The sequence below is a fragment of the Solanum dulcamara genome, chromosome 1 (genome assembly GCF_947179165.1).
Source record: "Solanum dulcamara chromosome 1, daSolDulc1.2, whole genome shotgun sequence".
Classification (NCBI taxonomy): domain Eukaryota; kingdom Viridiplantae; phylum Streptophyta; class Magnoliopsida; order Solanales; family Solanaceae; genus Solanum; species Solanum dulcamara.
In genome coordinates, this window is record NC_077237.1 from 17,601,925 (window position 1) to 17,624,696 (window position 22,772).

Consider the following 22,772-nt stretch of genomic DNA (forward strand, 5'->3'; position numbering starts at 1 on the left):
TTAATTCCCAATATCAAATTGGCAACTCCTAGATCTTTCATATCAAACATACTAGAAAGCATACGCTTGGTTGAATTTATGTTTGCAATGTTGTTACTCATTATTAGCATATCATCCACATATAAACAAACAATGACAACTTTGTTTAGAGTGTTTTTAATGTAAACACATTTATCACACTCATTAATCTTAAATTCATTTGTCAACATGGTTTGGTCAAACTTCGCGTGCCATTGTTTGGGTGCTTGTTTTAGTCCATAAAGTGACTTACCAAGTTTGCAAATTTTATTTTCTTTACCAGGAACCACAAATCCCTCGGGTTGTTCCATGTAAGTTTCTTCCTCCAATTCTCTATTTAAGAAAGTTGTTTTTACATCTATTTGATGGATTTCAAGGCCATATACTGCAGCTAGTGCAATTAACATCCTCATGGATGTAATCCTAGTTATAGGTGAGTATGTATCAAAATAATCAAGGCCTTCTTTTTGTTTAAATCCTTTGACGACAAGTCTTGTCTTATGTTTTTCAATAGTTCCATCAGCTTTCATTTCTCTTTCGAAAATTCATTTTGAACCCAAAGGTTTGTTTCTTGATGGAAGATTAACCAATTCCCAAGTATGGTTGCTCAAGATTGAATCAATCTCATTATTGAAAGCCTCTTTTCAAAGGATGAGTCCGCAACGGACATAGCTTCTTTGAATGTTTGAGGCTCATGTTCAAGAAGAAATATTACAAAATCAGATCCACATGAAGTAGATATCCTTTGACGTTTACTATGCCTTGGAATCTCTTATTAGGTTCATTCTCCTTTGGTTCTTCAATTTCCATATTGTCATGAATATCCAAATGTTCGAACTTATGAACTAAAAATCGACATGCTTTACTGTTTGTAGCATATCCAATGAAAACACAATCCACAGTCTTAAGTCCTATTAACAATAGTGCAATCGTCAATAAAAGTTATGAAATACTTTTTTCCACCATGAGATGGTGTTGACTTCATATCACAAATATCAATGTGAATCAACTTTAAGAGATCATTCCTTTCAATAGATTTATAAGGATGCTTAGCATAGATTCAATACAAACTTGATATTTTGATTTATTGCACTCAAAATTAGGTAAAACTTCTAAGTTGATCAGTTCTCACAAGATTTTGTAATTGACATGTCCCAAACGTTCATGCCATAAACAATTTGACCTCAAGAAAGTAAGAAGGACCAGAAATATTGAGTTTGAAAAGATCCTCCATGAGGTTAATCTTTTCTTACAAATATTTTTTTTCTTATTTATTACAACTTTGTCAAATACAAATATTGTTTAAAGTCAACACCTTGTTAGATGTCCTTTTCAAGAGACCTTTCCATTTTCTTCAATTTTGGTTCTTGCAGAATTACCCATGAACATAGTCTCATCGGGTCCAGTAAGAGCATATGAACCAAATACTTCTTTATAACACAAAACATGATAGATGATTTTTTTTATCAATATTCATGTCTATACAAATAATTGTATTTTAGTAGACATGTATTTTTATGAAAGATCACAACATTTTAATTGACACTTTTTCATAAGAGAACACAACTCTTTTGAACAAGTATATATATATATATATATATATATATATATATATATATATATATATATATATATATATATATATATATATATAATTTGATAGTTTCATACTAGTCATATCATATCATATACTAGTAAAAGAGAAACTCAACGATCAAAATATACTCTAAGAATTTTTTGGGTCTAACATAATACAAGAATAACATTCAATTTCATATCTTGTGCTTCCACATTTAAATTAGACACCAAGGCTAATTTTGTCTTTTACCACAAGCAAAGAACCCCATATTTTAAATATGATCTCAAAAATATTTTTCAAGTATTTGAAAATAATTTTCCACATATTTGTTTTGTCATGCTTTCAAATGTATATTATCAAAATACATATTGACAATATAAACCTTTTTTAAAAATAATATTCTACAAAAAGAATTGTAGTGCTTCCCTTTCCTCTGACAATCTTTACATATTGTCAAAGTTTAATTCATAGAAGCATCAATCGCAGGCACAAAATCATTAATTTTATGTCACTAGAATGTTTTTTTTCCTTCTGTCACAATTAGACATACCACTTAGTATTGAAAATACTAACACTAAAGATTGCATCTTTGTACGACTTGTTTCTACTTAACAATGAAGTTTTTATATTCTTCAAATCATCAACTGAATGAACTTTGAATGCTGATGAAGTTTTTATGACTTCAAATCAATTTTAAATTCAGACAGAGTAGAAAACCAAGATGTTTTAATCTCCAAAAACCAAAAATACAATACTGTTTCTATTAACGATGAAGTTTTTATATTCTTCAAATTGTTTACCCTTTATATTCCTGACGAAGTTTTTATACTCTTCAAATCAGAATATTGATTCAAACCCAGTGTTTAATAAATTGATGAAGTTTTTATATTCTTCAAACCAAATGCATAGTGTGATTTATTCGATGAAGTTTTTATATTCTTCAAGCCAAAGGAGTAAAAAATCAAAAGATTTTAGTTTTCAAACATCAGACACAATCGAGTTCTACACAGAGTAGAAAACTACACAAGTTTTAGTCTCCAAAACAAAATTAGAAAATCATAAGGCTATGATTTTCTTTTCAAAAAACTTCCCTTATTACCAAGTTTGTTGGATGGACTTTAAATCTATGAATGGTAAATTCTATTGAGCTTCTACGTAGTCAGACCAATAATATTTTCTTTTATGGAATAAATTTAATATTCGATAAAGTTTTTTATATTCTTCAAATCGAATATTAAACAATTTTTTTCTTCTTCTTTTCTGGAAAAAACATGTCTTGCCATCTACGTTCTTGGATTAAGATCCTTGAAAGATGCATTCAATATTGGATGTAATACACACAAAAGTATTTCTCTACCCAATTTTATCACAACAGATAATAAACCTTTGAAAATAGTTTGTGAAAACTATTAAGACAATAACACATTATTTAACTTAATCATCTTTAGTTTGACCAAGGTTATGATAAAAAAAAATACTACTTTGTAGTATCAAGTCTAAGATTCCTTCATAATGTAATTACTTAGACATAGCAAAATCATATAAATTTCATGGCAATGACTTCTAAGATTTGTCATGCCCCAATCCAAAAATGTCAGATACAGGAAAAAAATATTAAATTCCTTAAGTTTGTTATTCTTGCTGTATTAAGGTTAGTAAACCAAAAATTATAAAGATGAAAATAAAAAAATAGTATCCGAGTCCACAGAATTCACCGTGTGTCCTAAGGAATTTAATCCCCTCACTGTACCCGAGGTTATGAATTGTTTCCTTTCAAGAAAAAATGGATAACCTATTAAAAAAGTAGCGGTACCTCAAACTTCAATAATTTCAGCGAACTCAAAAGCGAGCAACAAAATCACAAAAAGACTCAACTTTGTTTGTAAGAAAATATGCAGAAGAGGGAGAAATTCAACGTTTAAAAATGAGAGGAAAATTCTCTATTTATAGACAACAAAGGGTAGTGTGAACATGTGCTTATTGTGGTTTATCGAAAAAGTCACAACCATTCACAAAACTCACAATATTTCAGAAAAGTCGCAACTCTTTAAAAAAATCACAACCTTTCGGAAAGTCACAACCTTTTGGAATAGTCACAACACTTTAAAAAGTCACAACCTTTCAAAAAGTCACAACCTTTCGGAACGGTCACAACCCTTTGAAAAAAGGCACAACCTTTCGTAAATGTTACAACCTTTCAGAACGGTCACAACCCTTTGAAAAAGACACAACCTTTCGTAAATGTCACAACCTTTCATTTCTCATTCACACCTTTAAAACTCAATACCAATCACAATATTCGATTGAACAATTTTTTGGTCTTTGATAGTATGTATTGAATTCAAAAATATATTAATAACTTTTATTTGAACAAACTATTTCAAAACATCAACAACATGAAATAATGTCATGAGTAGCGCCTCAATTAATTGAATTTGACCAATTTAATATTTTATTCAACAACTTTATTTTAAAGAATATATTCCACTAAGTGACAACCGTATGAGCACATTTTAATTCATTTTGTTTTATTAGTCATTTTATTGACTTATTTTAATTTATTATTTTTAGTCAAAAAAATAAGCATGATGACAATATAGTTCAACTATACTTTGGGACTTTTCTCATAAAGTTGTTTTTTAAATAAGTTATGCAACACTTTTTAAAAAAAGTTTTAAAGTTATCAACATATTTATTAATTATCAAAACAGAAATTGGGCTCATCAAATTCTACCATGTAGTTTTGTATACAAGGTGTTGAATCATCTAATACTCATGTGAAATAGTAGTCTTTGTCAGTAATTTTTATTTTCATAGCTATATCTTAGATGATACATTTTAATGAAATGGAGTCAATATTTTTGAATATTTCGAGTTCTATTTATAATGAATTGTCAATTTGAAGATATTATACTCAAAAATTAATGTTTTGCACCTCAATAAAACTTATGAAGTTATACAAGTATCGATTCAAAATAGACTTGTAATAATTTAACATTCAAAGAGTCAGAGTACAAAAAGTAAGAACTTTCTTCTAAGTTAATATAATATATAATTAAAAAAATTATTTTTTAATTATTATTATTATTTAATATCTTGGACTATCTCAAGGAAGAAACGTTTGTTTGATAAATATTTATGCATTAAATTTTGCCTGTATTTAGATTTAGGCTCAACAATTGAAACTCTGTATTAATTTATCAAATAAACTTAATTTCTACCTGTTTTTATGTCTGTACAGCATATGGAAATATTTTTGGGATTATATGCTATCAATTCTTTAACAAGAGTAAGAACAGATTAAAATAGGGTGCAATTTTACATTAACTTTAGCTAATGTGTTAATAAGATTGTCACTTACATGAATTTTTTAGGCCATCTAGATATCAAAATAGCTTTTACTAAGATTTCATAGTCCATGAGTTACTAAAAGGTTCAATGTAAATAGTTACTACATAAATAAGGGTTATTAATATATTGTTGAATTCTTAAAAAATTCTCCTAAACTCTACAATGTTTTACTATAGTATAGTTTAGTAATAATGGGAATTGGTAATCGTAATATGAAAATTATTCTAAACTTGACAACCTCGAACGAAATCAAAATTGTTTTTTTTATTCTTTTTCTTCGATAATAGTGTTTGATGTTTTTTTAAAGAAACGAAATGGAAGGAGGAGAAAAAGGATACAAGCATAATACAACTCTCGACGTCTTTAAGTATTTAAAGAGTCGGCATGCTGATCTCATTAAGAAAACTGTCATGAGCATAGATAATAATGACAAGAAGTTTTTTAGTTATGCTACTAATACTAATACTTGCTATGCTATTCTTCTCAAGTGTAACCACATGTTCCCGTCGTTAGAAATAGGCCAATGGAGAAGAATTTCGGGCAAGAAAATTTTGCGTAGTAACTTCGAAAAATTTTAGTCTAGGCCAGACTTGGACGAATTCTGAGTCAGGTGAAGTCTAGGGTGACCATGTGAATAGTGGGAGAGCGAATCAATCATTTATTTTGATAAGCTGATAGACAAGACGATACAGAATATTTACGGCTTCGCGGAATTGCATTCAGACGAGTAAAACTCCCAAAATTGGATTAAGTCTGAAGAATATATTTTAATATGTTTTGGAAAGAAGGTACGTTGTGAAAGGGAAGTGTTGTGAAAAAGCGCCGAAGTGCTCGCTTTAAGCGTGAAGCAAAGCGAAGCGAGGCTCTAGCTCTTCAATACCATGAAGCGAAGCGATTTCAGAAAAGCGTACGCTTCATGGGAGAAGCGAGAAGCGCGCTTCATGTAGAAGCGAGAAAAAAGCTCGCTTATTTAGAAAAAGCGGCACTAGGATTTTTTTTAAAAAAATCTATAAAACTTACTTACAATTAATTATTCTAATTATTTCCCTCCGAGAAGCGAGAAACAAGCTGCTGCGACTTCTTCGACAGTTCAACTTCTTCAACCAGGTTAGTTCTTGTTCTTCTCTTCTTATGTTCATCTCTTCTTCTCTTTCTCTTTCTATTTCTATTTCTATTTCTATTTCTATTTCTATTCAGAAGTTCTGCGCAATTGCTGCGATGTTCTTGTTCTTCTCTTCTTCTCTTCTTCTTTTTCTATTTCTATTTCTATTTAGCAGTTCTGCTTCAGCTGCTGTGAAGATAAATAATATTTTTTTTTAAGTTTTTATTTCTCTTTTGTGTGACTCTGTTATGTTTTGACCACTATTTTTTTTTGATTTGGGTTCTCAGTATCTGCGGGACCTCTGTTTTATTAAGCTTGAGCATATGCTCTGTTTTTTTTCCATATAGTCAACTGCTGCTCTATTATTATTTTTTAATTTTGTTGTCAACTGCTTTATTAAATGTGTTGCCAGCTGCTCTATTAATTTTGATGTCATCTGTCAACTGCTCTATTATTGTTTTGACATAGTTAACATGCTACTCTATTATTATTTTTTTAATTTTGGTGTCAGTTGCTCTATTAAATTTGCTGCAGTTGCTCTATTAATTGTGCTGCAAGCTCCTCTATTAATTTTGTTGCCATCAGTCAACTGCTCTATTATTATTTTGACATAGTTAACATGCTGCTCTATTATTTTTTTTAATTTTGCTGTCAGCTGCTCTATTAAATTTGGTACAGTTGCTCTATTAATTTTGCTGCCATCTGTCAACTGCTCTATTATTGTTTTGACAATTTGACTTGTGTGACTGAATTATTATTCTATTTTTTCTTTGGAGTAAGTTGTATTTTCTTAATGGCACAAAAAAGGGATCCAACTTGGGCATATGAAATTGCTATGGGAAGTAACACAAAAATCAAATGTGTTTTTTGTGATATGACATATAATGACAGAATATTTCGTCATAAGAAGCATCTTATTGGTGGTTATAAAGATGTTAAAGTGTGTCCAAATGTCCCGAATAATGTGAAGGAAGAAATAAAAGAGTATTTTACGAAAAAAATGAATTTAAAACTCAAATGAATGCTGAAGCATCCATGGTTAATTTTGTTGATAATGATGAAATGGATGATGAAGTTGAAGTGACTATGCCAATGAGGCCTCCCTCAAAAAAGAAACCTTCAACTAGTGAAAGTGGTTGATGATCCACTTTCACTAGTTGAAGGTTTCTTTTTTGAGGGAGGCCTCATTGGCATAGTCACTTCAACTTCATCATCCATTTCATCATTATCAACAAGATTAACCATGGATGCTTCAGCATTCATTTGAGTTTTAAATTCATTTTTTTCGTAAAATACTCTTTTATTTCTTCCTTCACATTATTCGGGACATTTGGACACACTTTAACATCTTTATAACCACCAATAAGATGCTTCTTATGACGAAATATTCTGCCATTATATGTCATATCACAAAAAACATGCTGATGATCCACTTTCAACATGCTGATCATCCACCGCTATCAATGTCAAAGGTCCTCTTAATCTCTATTTCTTGCAAAAACCAAATGAAAAGAGAAAAGGTAGACCTATTGATCTAGAGGCTTCTAGCAAAATTTTACGGAATCATGTCGTATCTTCTTTTGCTAGGTGGATGCATGATGCATTGAGGCAGTAGGCCAATATGGCCCTGGAATGAAGCCCCCCACCTATCATGTGGTAAGAGTTCCTTGTTTAAAAAAAGAGGTGAAAAAGACAAACAAAATTGTAGAAGATCATAAGTCAATAGAAAACATATGGTTGTTCCATTATGATGGATAAATGGACAGCAAGGAATGGAAAAATGATCATCAATGTTTTGGTGAATTCTCCAAAAGGGAGTGTGTTCATTGAATCTCATGATGCTAGTGACACTTCTACTAATTCTAATAAGATATTTAACTTGTTTGAGAAGACTATCTTGAAAATAGACAAGAAAAATGTGGTACAAGTTATGACTGATAATGCAAGTGAGAACAAAAAAGCGGGTGACATGTTGAAGGGAGTGTTCCCGCATATTTTCTGGACTCCTTGTGCTGCTCACTGTATCAACTTGATGTTTGGTGATATTTTCAAAGAAGCCCCGTATTCTACAGGTGAACTTGAGTCTTGATATTTAATGTTCTTTTTTAATCTTATCTTAGTTTTCTTTACTTATTAACTATTAATTTTTTTTGAATAGTTCTTGGTAAGGCTGTTAAGATACATTCTTATATCAGTCAAAGGGCACTGTTATTGAATATGATGAGGTGATACAAAAAGCAAAGAAACTTGGTAAAACCTACTAAGACAAGATTCGCAACAACTTTTTTGATATTGCATAGTTTTTATATGCAAAAGAAAAATTTGAGAACCTTGTTTATGTCCATTGAATGGAATGAGAGTGTATATGCAAAGCAAACTCTTGGGAAAGAAGTTGTGAGACACATCATTGGTCCATATTTTTGGAGTGACACTGTTCAAGCACTTAGAGTTGGCGGTCCTTTAGTTAATGTACTTCATATGGTGGATGGGGTGAAAAAACCACCAATGGGCTACATTTATGAAGCCATGGATAGGGCCAAAGAAAGTATTGAAAAGGCATTCAATTATGATGATAGGAAATATATGAATGTTTTCAAAATCATTGATGCAAGGTGGACGGATCAACTTCATCAATCTTTACATACATCTGGACATATTTTGAACCCGGAGCTCTATTATAAAAAGAATGAGATGAAGACTTTAATCGAAGAAGTGTGGTTGGGATATCATGCATGTGTTGAGAGGATGATCCTAGATAAAACTTTGCAAGACAAAATAGGGGATGAGCTTGGTGTGTACATGAAAGCTGATGGGCTACTTAGAATTGAGTTAGCCATTAGAGCTAGAACCTTAAGGTCACCAGGTATGCATTTCAACATTTAACTGTTAGAGCTTTAACTTATAAGTTATTACATATTAACTTTTAAAATAATTCTTCTACAGTTGAATGGTGGATGCAATATGGTCATAACGTTTCAAACTTGCAATAATTTGCTATTAGAGTACAAAATTTAACTTGTAGCTCATCCGATTGTGAGAGAAATTAGAGCGTGTATGAACATGTGAGAACCTATATTATGTTATTACTAAATTAAATGGTATCTTAATTGTCCAAAGTCCTCCCATTAATTACTTTCTACGAATTCTATGCAGATTCATACTAAAAAGAGAAACAGGCTTGAGTTAAAACGCCTGAATGATCTAGTGTTCATCAAATATAATAGAACATTGGTGCGTCGCTACAATGCTCGCAATACCATTGATCCAATTTTATTGGATAATATTGATGATGCAAATGAATGGTTAACTGGAGCACCCCAAAATCATGAAGATGAAGAAGTATATGAAGGAGAAGGTCTCACTTATGGTGATGTTGCTACGGCTAGTGGTATGGAGGAGAATATTTATCGTTTTAGGGGGAGTACTTTAAGGGGAAAGGAAAAAAGAGTAGCTATTGGTTCAAGTTCAAGTTCAAATAGAATTAGAACTCTTGTTGATGAGTCCTCCGATGAGGAAGAAAATGAGGACCAAGTAGAACCCTTGTTGATGGCACTTCAAGAGTTTGAGGATCTTGTTGAAGAATAGAATTTTGCTCTCTTTGTGATTTGGTTATGCATTTTCTTTATATGTTGTTACTTAGAGGATTATTGACTATCTATTTACTTTTTAATCTAAGTCTTTTGCGTTCTTGATTATTTATCTATGCATATTTTTTATTTTTTATTTTTATACTAAATAGCGCTTTTTCTGAAAAAAGCATGCGCTTTGCTTCGCTCTTCTCTCTTTTGTGAAGCGAGCCCCATCACTTTTTTCCGATTTTCGCTTCTCAAAACACTGTGAAAGAGGAGACTTGGAGACTCTTTACGAGCACTATGTCTCCGCCAATCCCACAGAGCAGGATTACTGTCGCCAGGGCGTGGTTGTCACAGCGAGATAGATGCAACTTAAATCAGAAAAAACCCTAGAAACAATCTTTTTCTACAAAATCAGTTTCTAAGGCTTCAGAAGGTGACCTAGGGAAAAGTCCATCAATTTTCCAAAGATTTCCACACTTAAGATAAGGATTTTACTCTCTAAATTCATCATTTGATTCCTAGAACCTAGAACCTATGGTTGGTAATCATTGGGGGAGGGTTTGAACTGAAAACTAATAGTGGAAAATAGCCCTAGAGAGGGTTTAGGATTATGGGTTTGACCTAGGATGAAAGTTGTGTTATTTTTCATGATAGTTAGGTCATTGTGTTGATCCTTTATATGTATTTACTATTTTTTAAACTAAGAACAAGAGGAAAGAACCTGAAAAGGGAAAACCCTTGCATTATAAGGTTGTTGAAGCGTGAATTTAAGGTAGGTGATGGTTTTGTATCCTATATGTGTTTTATATGCTTGGTAAACTGCTTCATGATATGCATATGTGTACATGAATAGGGAGACATGCTAGATTATATGGGAAATGATCACTTGCTGACCTTTTTTGTGATGAACCTGTTCTTGGTGATATAATGTTGTAAATACTGAATGTATTTGTGATTGTGGTATGATTGGATCATGTGTCACATTCCGACACATAAATTGGATTGAATATCATGCTCCGACACATATTTGAATCGGGTGTCACATTCCGACACATATTTGGATCGGGTGTCACTTTCCGACACAAGGTTGATTATTTGTAGGTTCCTTGAGAGGACCCTTATGTGAAGTTATAGAATGTTGAAGATATTTATTGTATTTTTACTGAATATGGTGGAAGATGAGATTAGTTAACTTATTCTATATATAGATATGTCTATTATGTTGAGTTTTCTTGTCTATGATCCGATTATTGGCTAACCGCGTGATCGTATCAGTACATCGTTAACTTTGTGTACTGATACTACACTTGCTCCGTCTTTTGTTTAGTACAAGGCATATTCAGCCAGTTGTAGAGAGGCCTCGATTAGAAGAGTGAAACTTGTTCAAATTGTGTGCCTTATCAGTATATCTATCAGTCATAGAACCCAATAACATTAAAGAAGCACACCTAGATGCAGATTGGATCAATGCCATGCATGAGGAGTTAAATCAGTTTGAGCGAAGTAAGGTATGAAACCTGGTTCCCAAACCTCAAGATCTAACAATGATAGGAACTAAATAGGTATTCAGGAAAAAACTCGATGATCAGGGAACTATCATAAGAAAAAAGGCTAGGCTTGTGGTTCAGAGCTACAATCAAGAGGAAGGGATTGACTATGATGAGACATTCGCTCGAGTATCCCGAATGGAAGCTATCCAAATGCTGATCACGTTTGCAGCACATATGGAGTTCAAATTATATCAGATAGATGTGAAGAGTGTCTTCTTGAACGAATATCTACAAGAGGAACTGCATGTTTGCCAACCACCAAGTTTCAAAATCTATGAATATCCTAACCATGTATACAAATTAGACAAAGCTCTTTATGGACTCAAGCAGGTACAACATGCATGGTATGATAGGCTATCCACATTTCTTCTTGCACATGGATATATAAAAGGCAAGATCGATAATACATTATTTCTCAAGAAAAAGAGCCCTCATGTCTTAATCGTGCAAGTATATGTTGACGATATCATTTTTAGAGAAACAAATTCACGTATGAGGGTCAAATTTGCAAAACTTATGAGTAGTGAATTTGAAATGAGCATGATGGGGAGTTGAACTTCTTTCTTGGAATTCAAATCCATCAATCATCATTAGGAACATCAATTCATCAACAAAAGTACATCAAAGAACTACTGAAGAAATTTGACATGCATGATGCCAAAGTACATGATACACCTATTACCACCACCACTAAACTTGACAAGGATGAAACTGGTTCACCAGTCAATGACACAAAATATAGAGGCATAATTGGATCCCGACTATACCTCATAGCTAGTAGACCAGACATAGTGTTTAGTGTCGGACTATGTGCACGCTTTTAATCATGTCCAAAGGAATCACACATGAAGGCTGTCAAACGAATTCTTCTATATCTCAAAGAAACTCTGAACCTGGTCCTCTGGTACCCTACATGTGATTCTTTTGATCTAATTGGTTTTGTTGATGTAGATTATGCTAGATATCTCGTAGATAGAAAAGGCACCTCAGGGATGGCTCACTTTCTTGGATCATGCTTAGTCTTTTGGGTGACACGCAAGAAAAACTTGGTTGCTTTGTCCACCGCTGAAGCCGAATATATAACTGTGGCTTCATGTTGTGCCCATCTTCTATGGATCAAGCACTAACTTATGGACTATGGAATTAAGGTAGGCTGCATACCTATCATGTGTGACAACACCAGTGCAGTCAATATGGTGAAGAACCTGGTTCATCATAAATGAACTAAGCACATTGATGTGCACCAACACTTTCTTCGGGACAATGTTGAAAAAGAGAACATTGCTATAACCTTTTACAAAACTGAGGACTAGGTTGCTGACATCTTCACCAAAGCTCTAGGATGAGATCAGTTCAAGAAATACCATTTGGCATTGGGCCTAATCTACTAATAAGAGTTCTTTCAGTTCTTTCACATTGTCCCTTTTTATCTTAAAATATAAATGAGTATGGATCGCCTCTACAGTGTCACAGACTCATACTAAGATTTCATATTGTACTGTAATAGGCATACACTCAAGATTGAATGGTACTAAGGATACTGGGATCTGCTGATGTTACACTTAGTCTCCACAAGCATAGGCCAGTTATAATATTGAAAACATGTCAGTACCAGGTTGTCAACACAAATACAAGTTAGCACTCATACTCACAATATACATTTATGAGAATAATGCTATGACTAGTACCCTCACATTTAATTGTCTTAAAAAAACTTGAGGAACCTAATTCCCTTCCATTCGCCATTATTTTTTAAAGTTTTTTTTGCGGGATGACGACTGTGTTTTTCTCTCTACCACTTAATTTTTTTTGGAACTCAAACCGTCATACCCCTATCATATTTGTTGTCAGCCCCCTTCATCACTTCTATCACTCCCATCACCTCAACGGTCATTCCAACTGCACACCACACACCCTTCTTGATCTTTTCATTTTCCTCTCTAATATTTTCCACTCAATGTATCAAATCTCAGTATGAATCCTCTCATTGGTTACTCCAATGATGATGACACTACGTAGTATTAGGGGGAACGTTCCCCATCACCTGTGCAAAGGGCTCCTTCCTCTCTTCGATCACTCACTACTTCTCCGATGGTAGCATCTTAGGGGAAATTTGGCGGGTGAGGCGAGAGTCTTTCACTGCACTCACTAGAGAGAGGGTAACCTCTTCGCCTACAACACCATCTTCTCTGATGGTGGTAAGCCAAGCGATACCTTCTTTTGATGAACACATATCATTTCCCTCGTCTAGGGTTATGTCTCCATAAGGCTTTCCTTTTTAAACTTCATCGGTGGTACCCTCTACCTTAACAGACACCCCGGTCACCACTATACCTCCTCCGTCCTCTTCAAATCCACCCTTTACCCCCTCACCTTCACCTCTGTCCTCACCCTCTGAAACTACTATCCCTATTTCCCTACTTATCACCAAACCCTATCGATGTCCTCCCTCTATGTCTTAAAATCCTTATTCCCCTTCTTCTCCTCATTCCGTACCTCCTCCTCTCTTCCCTTTGCCCTTGTCTCAACCCTTCACCCAAGAACCCCCGGTCTCCAGTGATGACATTCCCCTTACCCAACTTTGCCGGAATCCCCTTAAATGACTAAAAACATATTGCAGTCAAGTAAGTTGGACCGCGTACTCTATTCATGTGTAGTAAAAGGGTGGCAAAAGAATCACATGATGCAAAATCTAGTCAAAAGAGGGATTGGACTAAGGGTAAGTCTCCACTTGAACCCCCATCCTCACCAGTTAAACTTGCATCCAGTACTGATGATGATGTAGATGATCTATACTCTCTGACACTGCCCCCACCCCCACAAAGAAAAATAAAAATCTTGCTAAATTCTTGGCTATGTGGAAGGACATGTATTTTGCTTCAATGGTTGTTCTACATGGGAGGGTTATCGACCTAGAGGTTAGAGAGTTTTTATTTGTTCAAAGATTGCTCCACAAATTGACTATTTAGGGTTGGGCACACCTATTTCTTGATACTACTCTAGCGATACACGAAACTGAGGTGGTTGAATTTTACACAAATCTCACTGTCCTTAAAAATAATGTTGTTACTACTATGGTAAAAGGAGTGGAGCTTGTGCTTGATCACATTCTCTTGGGTGAAATTTTGAAGGTCCCCACTGTTGGACTGTTTGAGTATGTTTGGAAAAAGGATGAAGGTTGCCTGCTCACTGTAAAATTTACACAGGTGCGTGTTACAAATCGCCCTAGAAAGGTACTTAAAGGGGAAATGCAGCCTTTCCATAAGTTGCTTTATGAACTAGTTCACAAGGGTGTGGTTCTAAGTGGTGAATGTAGGCATGAGGCTACTTTCCAAGATATGGGCATTGCCCATGCCCTGGATTAGGAGGAACCAATCAACTCGCCTGTTCTGATTATTCTCCATATGGAAAGAGTGTCTGACACTAAAATTGGTCATCATCAGTATGCATTTGGTAATTTTCTTACCTTGGACTTCACTGTGTTTAGTATGCCTTTAAAAAATGGGAGAGTGATAACTAAAAAGGATACGATTGATCAAAATACTCTAGCTCAGTGTGATTGTTTGTCTGTAGTGAATCAGCCTCGAGCACATGCTCCCCGAGTTGTAGGTCCTATTGCTCAACTAATGGCTGAACTTAATCTGGTAAGGGATCAAAATGCTAGTTTGAAGGCGAATAATGATGCCTTAAAGACGGACCTGGTGGAGTCACAGGCTGAGGTGGCTTCCTTGAAAGAGAAGATGATTTAGCAGCAATTGGATAATAATACTCATATGGATAGGCTGCCCCAACTCACCACTCAATCCCCTCCTCTTCTGCACCGACTTCGCTAGCCAAGCCTCCTTCTTCTTAGTTCATATCTAGATCCTCAATTTATTTTGGTTCTGATTGTGCAGGTTGCTTAAATAGCTAATTTTTATTTTTGGATATATTATGTATATTGTAAAGTATATGTGATTTCCTATCTTGTCCAACAAACTGGTTGTTATATGTGTATTCTTTTTCGGGAATTTTTTGGATGGCTAATATCATTAGATTTGATGTTTTTCCTTGCTCTATTTTATTCTTGAGTTATTGCTTTCTTCTAACCTTGGTCTTGTGCTTTTCTATGTTCTGTTGTTGTCTTACTTATTTCCTTTTTGTGATGTCAAAAAGGAAAAGTAGTTGTTTGGGTCGGGAACAAGTACATGTATAGTTTTTTGTACAAAGATGGAGTTAGTTTGTCATCATCAAAAAGGGAAAATTGATGACCCAACAATGTTCTGGATTTTGATAATGATAAAGTGAACCAGATTCATACACATTGAAGGATATAAAGATTAAAATACAAAGATCTGCAATAAAAAGAAAATAAAAGTTAAAGTGCAGCAAAACAAGGAAAGCGATACAACGAGGACTCTTATAATGAGGACACCTAAAAGGAAAAGAATTAGGTGGACAAATATTTTTCGAAATAAGACTCAATCAGGTTTATTTTTGCAAGCACTATAAAAGGGAAAATGCGTCATTAATTGCAGTAGCTTTTGCAAATCCAAGATCATAAATTATTTCAATTAAAAGACAAAGGCAGCATTTCAAGAGCAAAACATTGAAGAAAGAAGAATTAGAATTAGGTTTTCTTTCTAAAAGTGAATTCATGTGTTTGATCTCTACTTAGAAATATTATTGAGTTATAATTTTTTAAGATAGAAAGTGAGGCTTGTAACAAGAAGTGAGTTTGACTTTTTGAAGAGTTTGAGTTGCGATTATAGTTAATCGTTAGAGTTTAGGTACTTGAGTTAGTTTCTTGATTATTGAATTGTAATCTAAAACTTTTCTTTGAGAGTTGGTGAAGTTTGGTGGAAATCCTATGAGGTGTAGGTTGTAGATTTTCTTTCCTTGAGCAAGAAAGTTTTCCACAATAAATTATGTGTTTTATCTTTACTAGTCACATTCGTGTTACTAGTTCAAGAACTTGGTTCTTGAAATTATTAGGTGGTATAGGTTTCTTCTGCTTTGACTTTGTTTTATTGATAGGGTGAGCTAGGAGCTTTTCCTAAGCCCCAATCAAAGACTAGACTAGAGACATGTTTAGACGGCTTATGATGTAGTCCGATTTTGGTCGTCTAATGAGTTTACTTCCCTTAGTCCTTTTCTATTGATGGTTACTTTCGCTTGCCTTTATCATATTATTTACCTTATGTATGTGTTGTATGCTAAGATGGCTTATGATTGGGGTCCCCCGAATCCCAATCACCATGTCGTGGTTTGGTCCTAGTTCGGATCGTGACAAACCTATATTTTCTGACAACGTGGTTTGCATGAATGAGGTTTGATGTATTTTTTAATTTGTTTTCATGAAATGATGTTTATATTGTCTTTCTCATTTTGTGAGGTTTATAAAGATTGGTATTAACTTAATTTTTTGTAAAAATAAATTGCGAATGAAATATGACAGCTATTACATTTATAATATTTAAGTTACACTTACAATATTCCGCTTCACCTGAAAAACTATGACCTTTAACTTTACTGGTGCACAAGTAGGCACTTTAACTATCCAAAAACTTGAAAAAATAGACACATTCGTCCTACATGGCATCCTATATGGCAATTTTGTGTCCTACATGACATATTACGTGTATTATGCCATGTAGGACATATATGTCTACTTGTTTAATTTTACACAAATTTAAGTGTCTATTTGCGTATACCCAAAGTTGAAGAGCGTAGAAGTCAGCTGAAATTAAGTTATAAGGCATATTTATATATTGTGCCAAAAAAACAAGTGGAAGAGAATCTTATACTACTTACCTTTTTCCTATTTAAACATAAAGTCATGATCGAAGTCGGACATCCAAAATCAACACGCACTAATTTGTTCTTTTTAGATGTTCGACTTTCGTCATGACGTTATGTGTATGGCATGAAAAAGGTGTATTTAGTCCAGTTAGTCAAGTAGAGAAGTTTTTTTAAGGCTGACAATACTTTAAGGATGAAACTAATAATTTAAGTCAAGTTCAGGGAAATTTTCAATACTTTTTTTTTGGAATAAAGCTTTGAACTTTGATGTTCCGGTGATAGTTCTAAGGCAATTGAATGAATAGAACTGTTTCAAGGTATGGCTTCTTCTTGTTGTCCCGTATGCCTCTATTTTACTTCTATCTTGCTATTGTTACTACTTATATATTCATAAATATTGTGTTTTTGCTTCTTTTTTTTTGAGCCGAGGATCTTTTGTAAATAATATCTCAAGGTCTACATTTTACCATTCATCAGACCCCCACTTGTGGTACTATATTAGGTATGTTATTCTTGTTATTGTTATAGGAATGGATGTTTTTGAAACTTTGGAGCTCTAAGACTTTAAGTTCGGTTTTTGTAGGGATAAAGCTTTGAGCTTTGATGTCTTGGTGATACTTATAAGGCAATAAAATGTTTGTACTTTCTTTACAGCAGGAGGCAACTGTAGCTGATCTCTGGAGCACTCAATGACTTGTCTATTGCTGAGGCTAATTTAAGGGGGGAGGGTGAGAGTCAAGGTAATTATACTATAAAATACGCTTACAAGGAGTGCAATACTTCAACTTTCAAATTGAAGAGTGGTCATGGAAATTGATATGGAAGATGGAAATACGTTATAAGGTCACATGTTTCACCGGTTGCTATCCAGAGGAGCAATGCTCACCCAGGGTAATCTTGGTAGGAGAGGATATCCAATCGATTCTACTTGTTTATTTTGTGGAGAGGAGTTAGAAACTACTCCAAATCTATTTTTGCACTTTAAAGTGATTTTACAATTGTGGAGAATGTTTCTCAGCCTCAAGGGTATAGGCAGGGTTATGCCTAGAAACAATGTAGATGTTCTAGCAAATTAGAACAGAGAAGGTGCCAACTCAAACTAAAAGGAGAGATGAAAGGTAAATCTAGCTTGTATTTGGAGGACAATATGGGAAGAAAGGAGCAAAAGATGTTTCGAATATGAATCAAGTCACATCTAGAAGATAAAGTTGAAATGTTTGGTACTTTTGTATGTCTACTATTTCATTGTAGGGTGAAAATGTGGACCTTTAGTATGCTTTTTTGTTTGGCTCCTGCGAGTTGCCCTATTTTCATGTTAGTTTTCTTGGAAAATAAAGCTTTGAGTGTCACAAACCAACCCACCGAGCCGTGCGGGCACCCATTCTATGACCTAAGTAGGAGAACCCTTAACCTCTTATGTGAAATAAACATTTCGGAAGTTACAGAAAATTAAATTTTTAAAACAGGAAATTCTAATAAGACAGCGATAAGTCACAACTAATAGTTTGATACAAGACTCTGTTTAAAATCCCCCCAAGGATGCTTGTCTAAGCAGGTACAAGAGCTCTACATAACAGGGCATGCGACAAATAAAAAGGCACAGCTCCAACCAAAAAGAAGGAAAAGTAAGGGCTGTCGGGAGATCATCTTCGTCTTCACCGAGGGAACTCCATTAACCCTGCAACTAGACTATGTCAAGTGGCATAGCAAGAGTAGTATTAGTACAAATAACATGTACTGGTAGGCATGATAGATCAATTTGATACCCACCGTATAACATATGTACAGGAAAATAAGAGAGATCACAAACAAGCTTTCAAACCTATCCACCTCAACTTGCTAGTAAATTCCTTACTCTCACACTTATATGTATTCTCCCTTGTACTAAACACGGGTTCAATACCCTTTCCATTTTACAAACTTGAGACCTGTGACTTATGGGCCCACCACGCCTCCGTTGCGCTCACTCTAATATTTATGCCAGCCATAATCCTTAGCCAATACGGCAACTTAACTACTACTAGTCTTGACCCACTTACCTTATAACATAATGACCTAACCATTTCCTATCCACACCTCCTAACTAATTTTTATTCCTACTCCAATGATAACAACTCTCTGCCAGTAAGCAACCTGCACCCTTAAACTTGAAGGTATAGGGTGTCACACATATCTTAACATGGCCTAACAAGATCTGTTGTTTTACCCCCAAATAATTCTATGCTGTCTCGCAGTCCTCTACAAATAACATACTACAAAATCAATAGGACTCTTTTATAAGTCTTATTCCCTGGATCATTAACAGCTGCACTCACTATTCCACAATTATAGGTATCATCGGGTCCTCTCATGGGACCAACCACACACACGCTTATCCCTCTCATGGGACCCAAACGCAACAATATATGTGTACGAACATGACACCCAATCTAAGCATTGTGTCGAAATGTGACACCTAATCCATTAATATATTGGAGACATCTGATCCAAGAACGTGTCGAAATGTGACACTCGATCCTCACAATAACAAAATCCATACTTATAATGTAAATAGACAAACAAAGCAATGCATATAAAATCACTGAGGTCTTGTCCTCAATCGACAAAGGTGGCTAACCCTTAAGGTTTATCACAATTCTTCTCATAGTTTCTACCAATATACGTACAACTATAACATCTACAGATACACAGGTCTAAATGTGACAATACCACCACAATGGTTCCCAAAATCATGATACCACTTTCTTACAAAGGTCACTTGTTAAACCACTAATAACACTCTAATTTCTACTCGTGACCCGTGACCAGGAGACAAATCATGCAACCTCTTATTAAATCCCTTTTTATACTATGCAATGGTTATAAATTTAACTACTCAGACAAAGAAGCCTAGCCTACATGTGCGCCGAACGATTATGTAGAGATAATGCGGTTCCAATCCTTGGTTCCAGATATCTGACGGGTAGGGGTGGGCATAAAATACCGAAAACTAAATTACCGAACTGAACCGGCTATTTCAGTATTTCGGTATTTGGCAATTCAGTTCGGTATTTTGATTTCGGTATTTATAATTATACCATTCAGTATTCGGTATTTACCGAATATCGAAATTAAATCTGTTGGGCCACCTAAAACTAAAAGACTCCTTTTAAACATAAAGGGTTATAGGCCCATTGTTATAATTTAAGTCCAGCCCAATTATCATTTAACTTATCTAACCCTAACACAGTAAAACTTAAATTAAGAGTTAAGACCTCATCACCTCAATACTTCAGTTCTGAGTTCTGACTTCTGCTTCACGCCTTCACCTTCACCGCCTCACTCCGCCTTCGCCTTCACCGCTTCACGCCGCCTTCACCTTCACCGCTTCACGCCGCCTTCACCTTCACCGCTTTACTTGAAGGTAAGTTCTCTTTGCTTCTTCTCTTCCTCTTCCTCTTCCAGTCTTCCTTCTTCTCTTCTCCTCTTTTTTAATAGTCTTACCGAATGAATGATTGCTATGAATTCTTGAAACTTTCTATTTTGAGTTCAATTCATTAAGAAGTTCCTAGACGCAGAATGCTCTTGCCTCAAATGGATATTTGGTTGTTAAAAGGGTTGATATCTAATTTTTGCGCACTCATCTATTTTAAAAGGTAAATGTAGGGATCAAAATGAATTCACATACAAAATGGAAGACTTAGACTTTAATTCTTTCATCTATTCACTTGTAATAGTGCCAGTCAGTGTAGTTGGTGTCCACATTCTGTCTCTATTTTCCTCCCAAATAATATATGTACCATAAATTCCATTTTAAATAGATTATGAAGGTTTTTTCTTTTTTTGAGTTTAGTTGAAAAAAGTGGACAAATATATCTATATGAAGAAGAGGCAAAACCACAACTCTATAGTTTGAAGGAGCACCACAATTTGCTTTATCTCCAAACTTGTGATTCAATCAAATTTTGCACATTAATCCAATCTTACCAACTATTCAGTGGCTGTGGTTTCACCTTGGAATTTATGTCTTCACACTTGGCCACATATACAATTTATAATATATAATTATCCACTTTTGCCTTACAACCAATAAAAAATAAATTCTACTTCTCACTCAGCAAAATACCACACTGACTTGTGTGTTCTAAACCAAGACTCACACAACACTTGCCTCCTAATTGTAAGTCATCCCATCCTACTTTCTAATAACTACTCTTAATTTTTGTATATGGAAATGTGAATTTTTTGTTTTATTTTGTGATTTTGCATATTATTTGTGTGTTTTGAATGATTATTAATTTATGTCTTATAACATTTGTAATCTCTTCTATGTTTAGATGGAAGATGAAACAAGTCAAACAACCAATATCAGTGGAAGCGCACCTTTGTCTCTTACTGAGTCTGTTGATTCAACACCGGAAGTTGAACAACATTCAGTGACTGTGCAGAGGAAAGCTATAGAATCAAGATCTGCTACTTGTCCGTATTATGATAAGCTCATAGAAGATGGAATTAATAAAGCAAAGTGCAAGCATTGTGGTAAAGTTCTCTTAGCTAATTCAACTAAAAATGGAACAAGTGGACTGAATAAACATTTGAAAACTTGTCCTAAAAATCCAAATAAGGTTAACACTTTCAATTCCAAGTATAAACAATCAAATTTAAACTTTCCATTAGAAGGTAAAATGCGTGATGGGGCAATTTGGACTTTTGATAAAGATGTATCTTGGAGGGCTTTAGTTGAGATGTTAATTATTAATGAGCTTCCTTTTTGTTTTATTGAAAAGGAAAGTTTTAAGAAGTTTATGAAAAAAACCCAACCTTTATTCCGAGTTCCCTCCCATCGGACAGTGACTAGGGATTGTTATGTAGTTTTTGGTGAAGAGAGACAAAATTTTATGAAGTATTTGAAAGAAACATCACCAAGAGTTTGTCTAACCACAAATACATGGACTTCTATACAGAGAATAAATTATATGTGTTTGACAGTATACTTTATTGATAGTGATTGGCTCTTGCATAAACGAATTTTAAACTTTCAGGTTGTTACTAGTCATAAGGGTGACGAAATGGCCCGTTGTATTAGTAAGTGTTTGCTTGATTGGAAATTGGAGAAAATAATCACTATAACTGCAAATAATGCTTCTTCTAATGATGTCATGGTGAAAGAGTTACACAAACAAATGGTTAATTAGGGATCTAACATAAAATATGGTAACCATCTTCACGTGAGATGTATGGCTCACATTTTGAATCTTATTGTGCAAGATGGCATGAAAAATGTTAGTCCATCGATCAAACGTGTTAGGCAAATAGTGAAATATGTTAGGTAATCTCCCGCAAGGATTAGAAAATTTGCAGAATGTTGTGAACTAAAAAATATAGATAGTAAGAAGTTATTATGTTTAGATATTTCAACCCAGTGGAATTCGACCTACTTGATGTTGGATGTCGCACAACATTTTGAGAGTGCATTTGATAGGTTTGATCTTGAAGATGGTGGATTGTCAACTTATCTTGCTAATCATGTTTGTGAAGATGGAAGTGTTGCAAGTGTACTTGAAAGTGATGATTGGCAAAAGGTGAGAAATATGGTAATATTTCTTAAAACATTTTATGATCTAACTGAGAAGGTTTCAGGTTCACTCTACGTCACTTCTAATGGTCACTTTGAAGATATAGTTGAGCTTCACAATCATTTAAGAAAGTGTATGGAAGACAATGATCCTTCTTTGGCAAAAATGAGAGCAAAAATGAAAGAAAAGTTTTTCAAGTATTGGGGTGCTCTTGAAAAAATGAATAAAGTATTTTTTATTGCATCTATCTTAGATCCTCAT

General features: G+C 34.3%; 2 protein-coding genes across 2 annotated transcripts; both read left to right on the forward strand.

Moving 5' to 3' along the window:
• The first annotated feature begins 7,658 nt into the window (after positions 1–7,658).
• Positions 7,659–8,327, forward strand: LOC129887459 (uncharacterized). The gene is made up of 2 exons (XM_055962574.1): positions 7,659–8,122; positions 8,209–8,327. The coding sequence occupies exons 1-2, from the start codon at positions 7,798–7,800 to the stop codon at positions 8,277–8,279; spliced, it is 396 nt and encodes a 131-aa protein (XP_055818549.1). The 5' UTR covers positions 7,659–7,797; the 3' UTR covers positions 8,280–8,327.
• Positions 8,328–8,387: 60 nt separating this feature from the next.
• On the forward strand, positions 8,388–9,635 carry LOC129891995 (uncharacterized). Its single transcript, XM_055967512.1, has 3 exons — positions 8,388–8,913; positions 9,073–9,083; positions 9,204–9,635. Exons 1-3 carry the CDS (start codon positions 8,388–8,390, stop codon positions 9,633–9,635), a joined length of 969 nt encoding a protein of 322 aa, XP_055823487.1.
• Positions 9,636–22,772: the final 13,137 nt, after the last annotated feature.

Bases quoted from the DNA above. Each gene is read 5' to 3' on its own strand.
- LOC129887459 (XM_055962574.1), top strand. From the start codon at position 7,798: ATGATGGATAAATGGACAGCAAGGAATGGAAAAATGATCATCAATGTT. The intron at 8,123-8,208 runs GTGAACTTGAGT...TTTTTTGAATAG, and splicing joins AGAAGCCCCGTATTCTACAG to TTCTTGGTAAGGCTGTTAAG.
- LOC129891995 (XM_055967512.1), top strand. From the start codon at position 8,388: ATGTCCATTGAATGGAATGAGAGTGTATATGCAAAGCAAACTCTTGGG.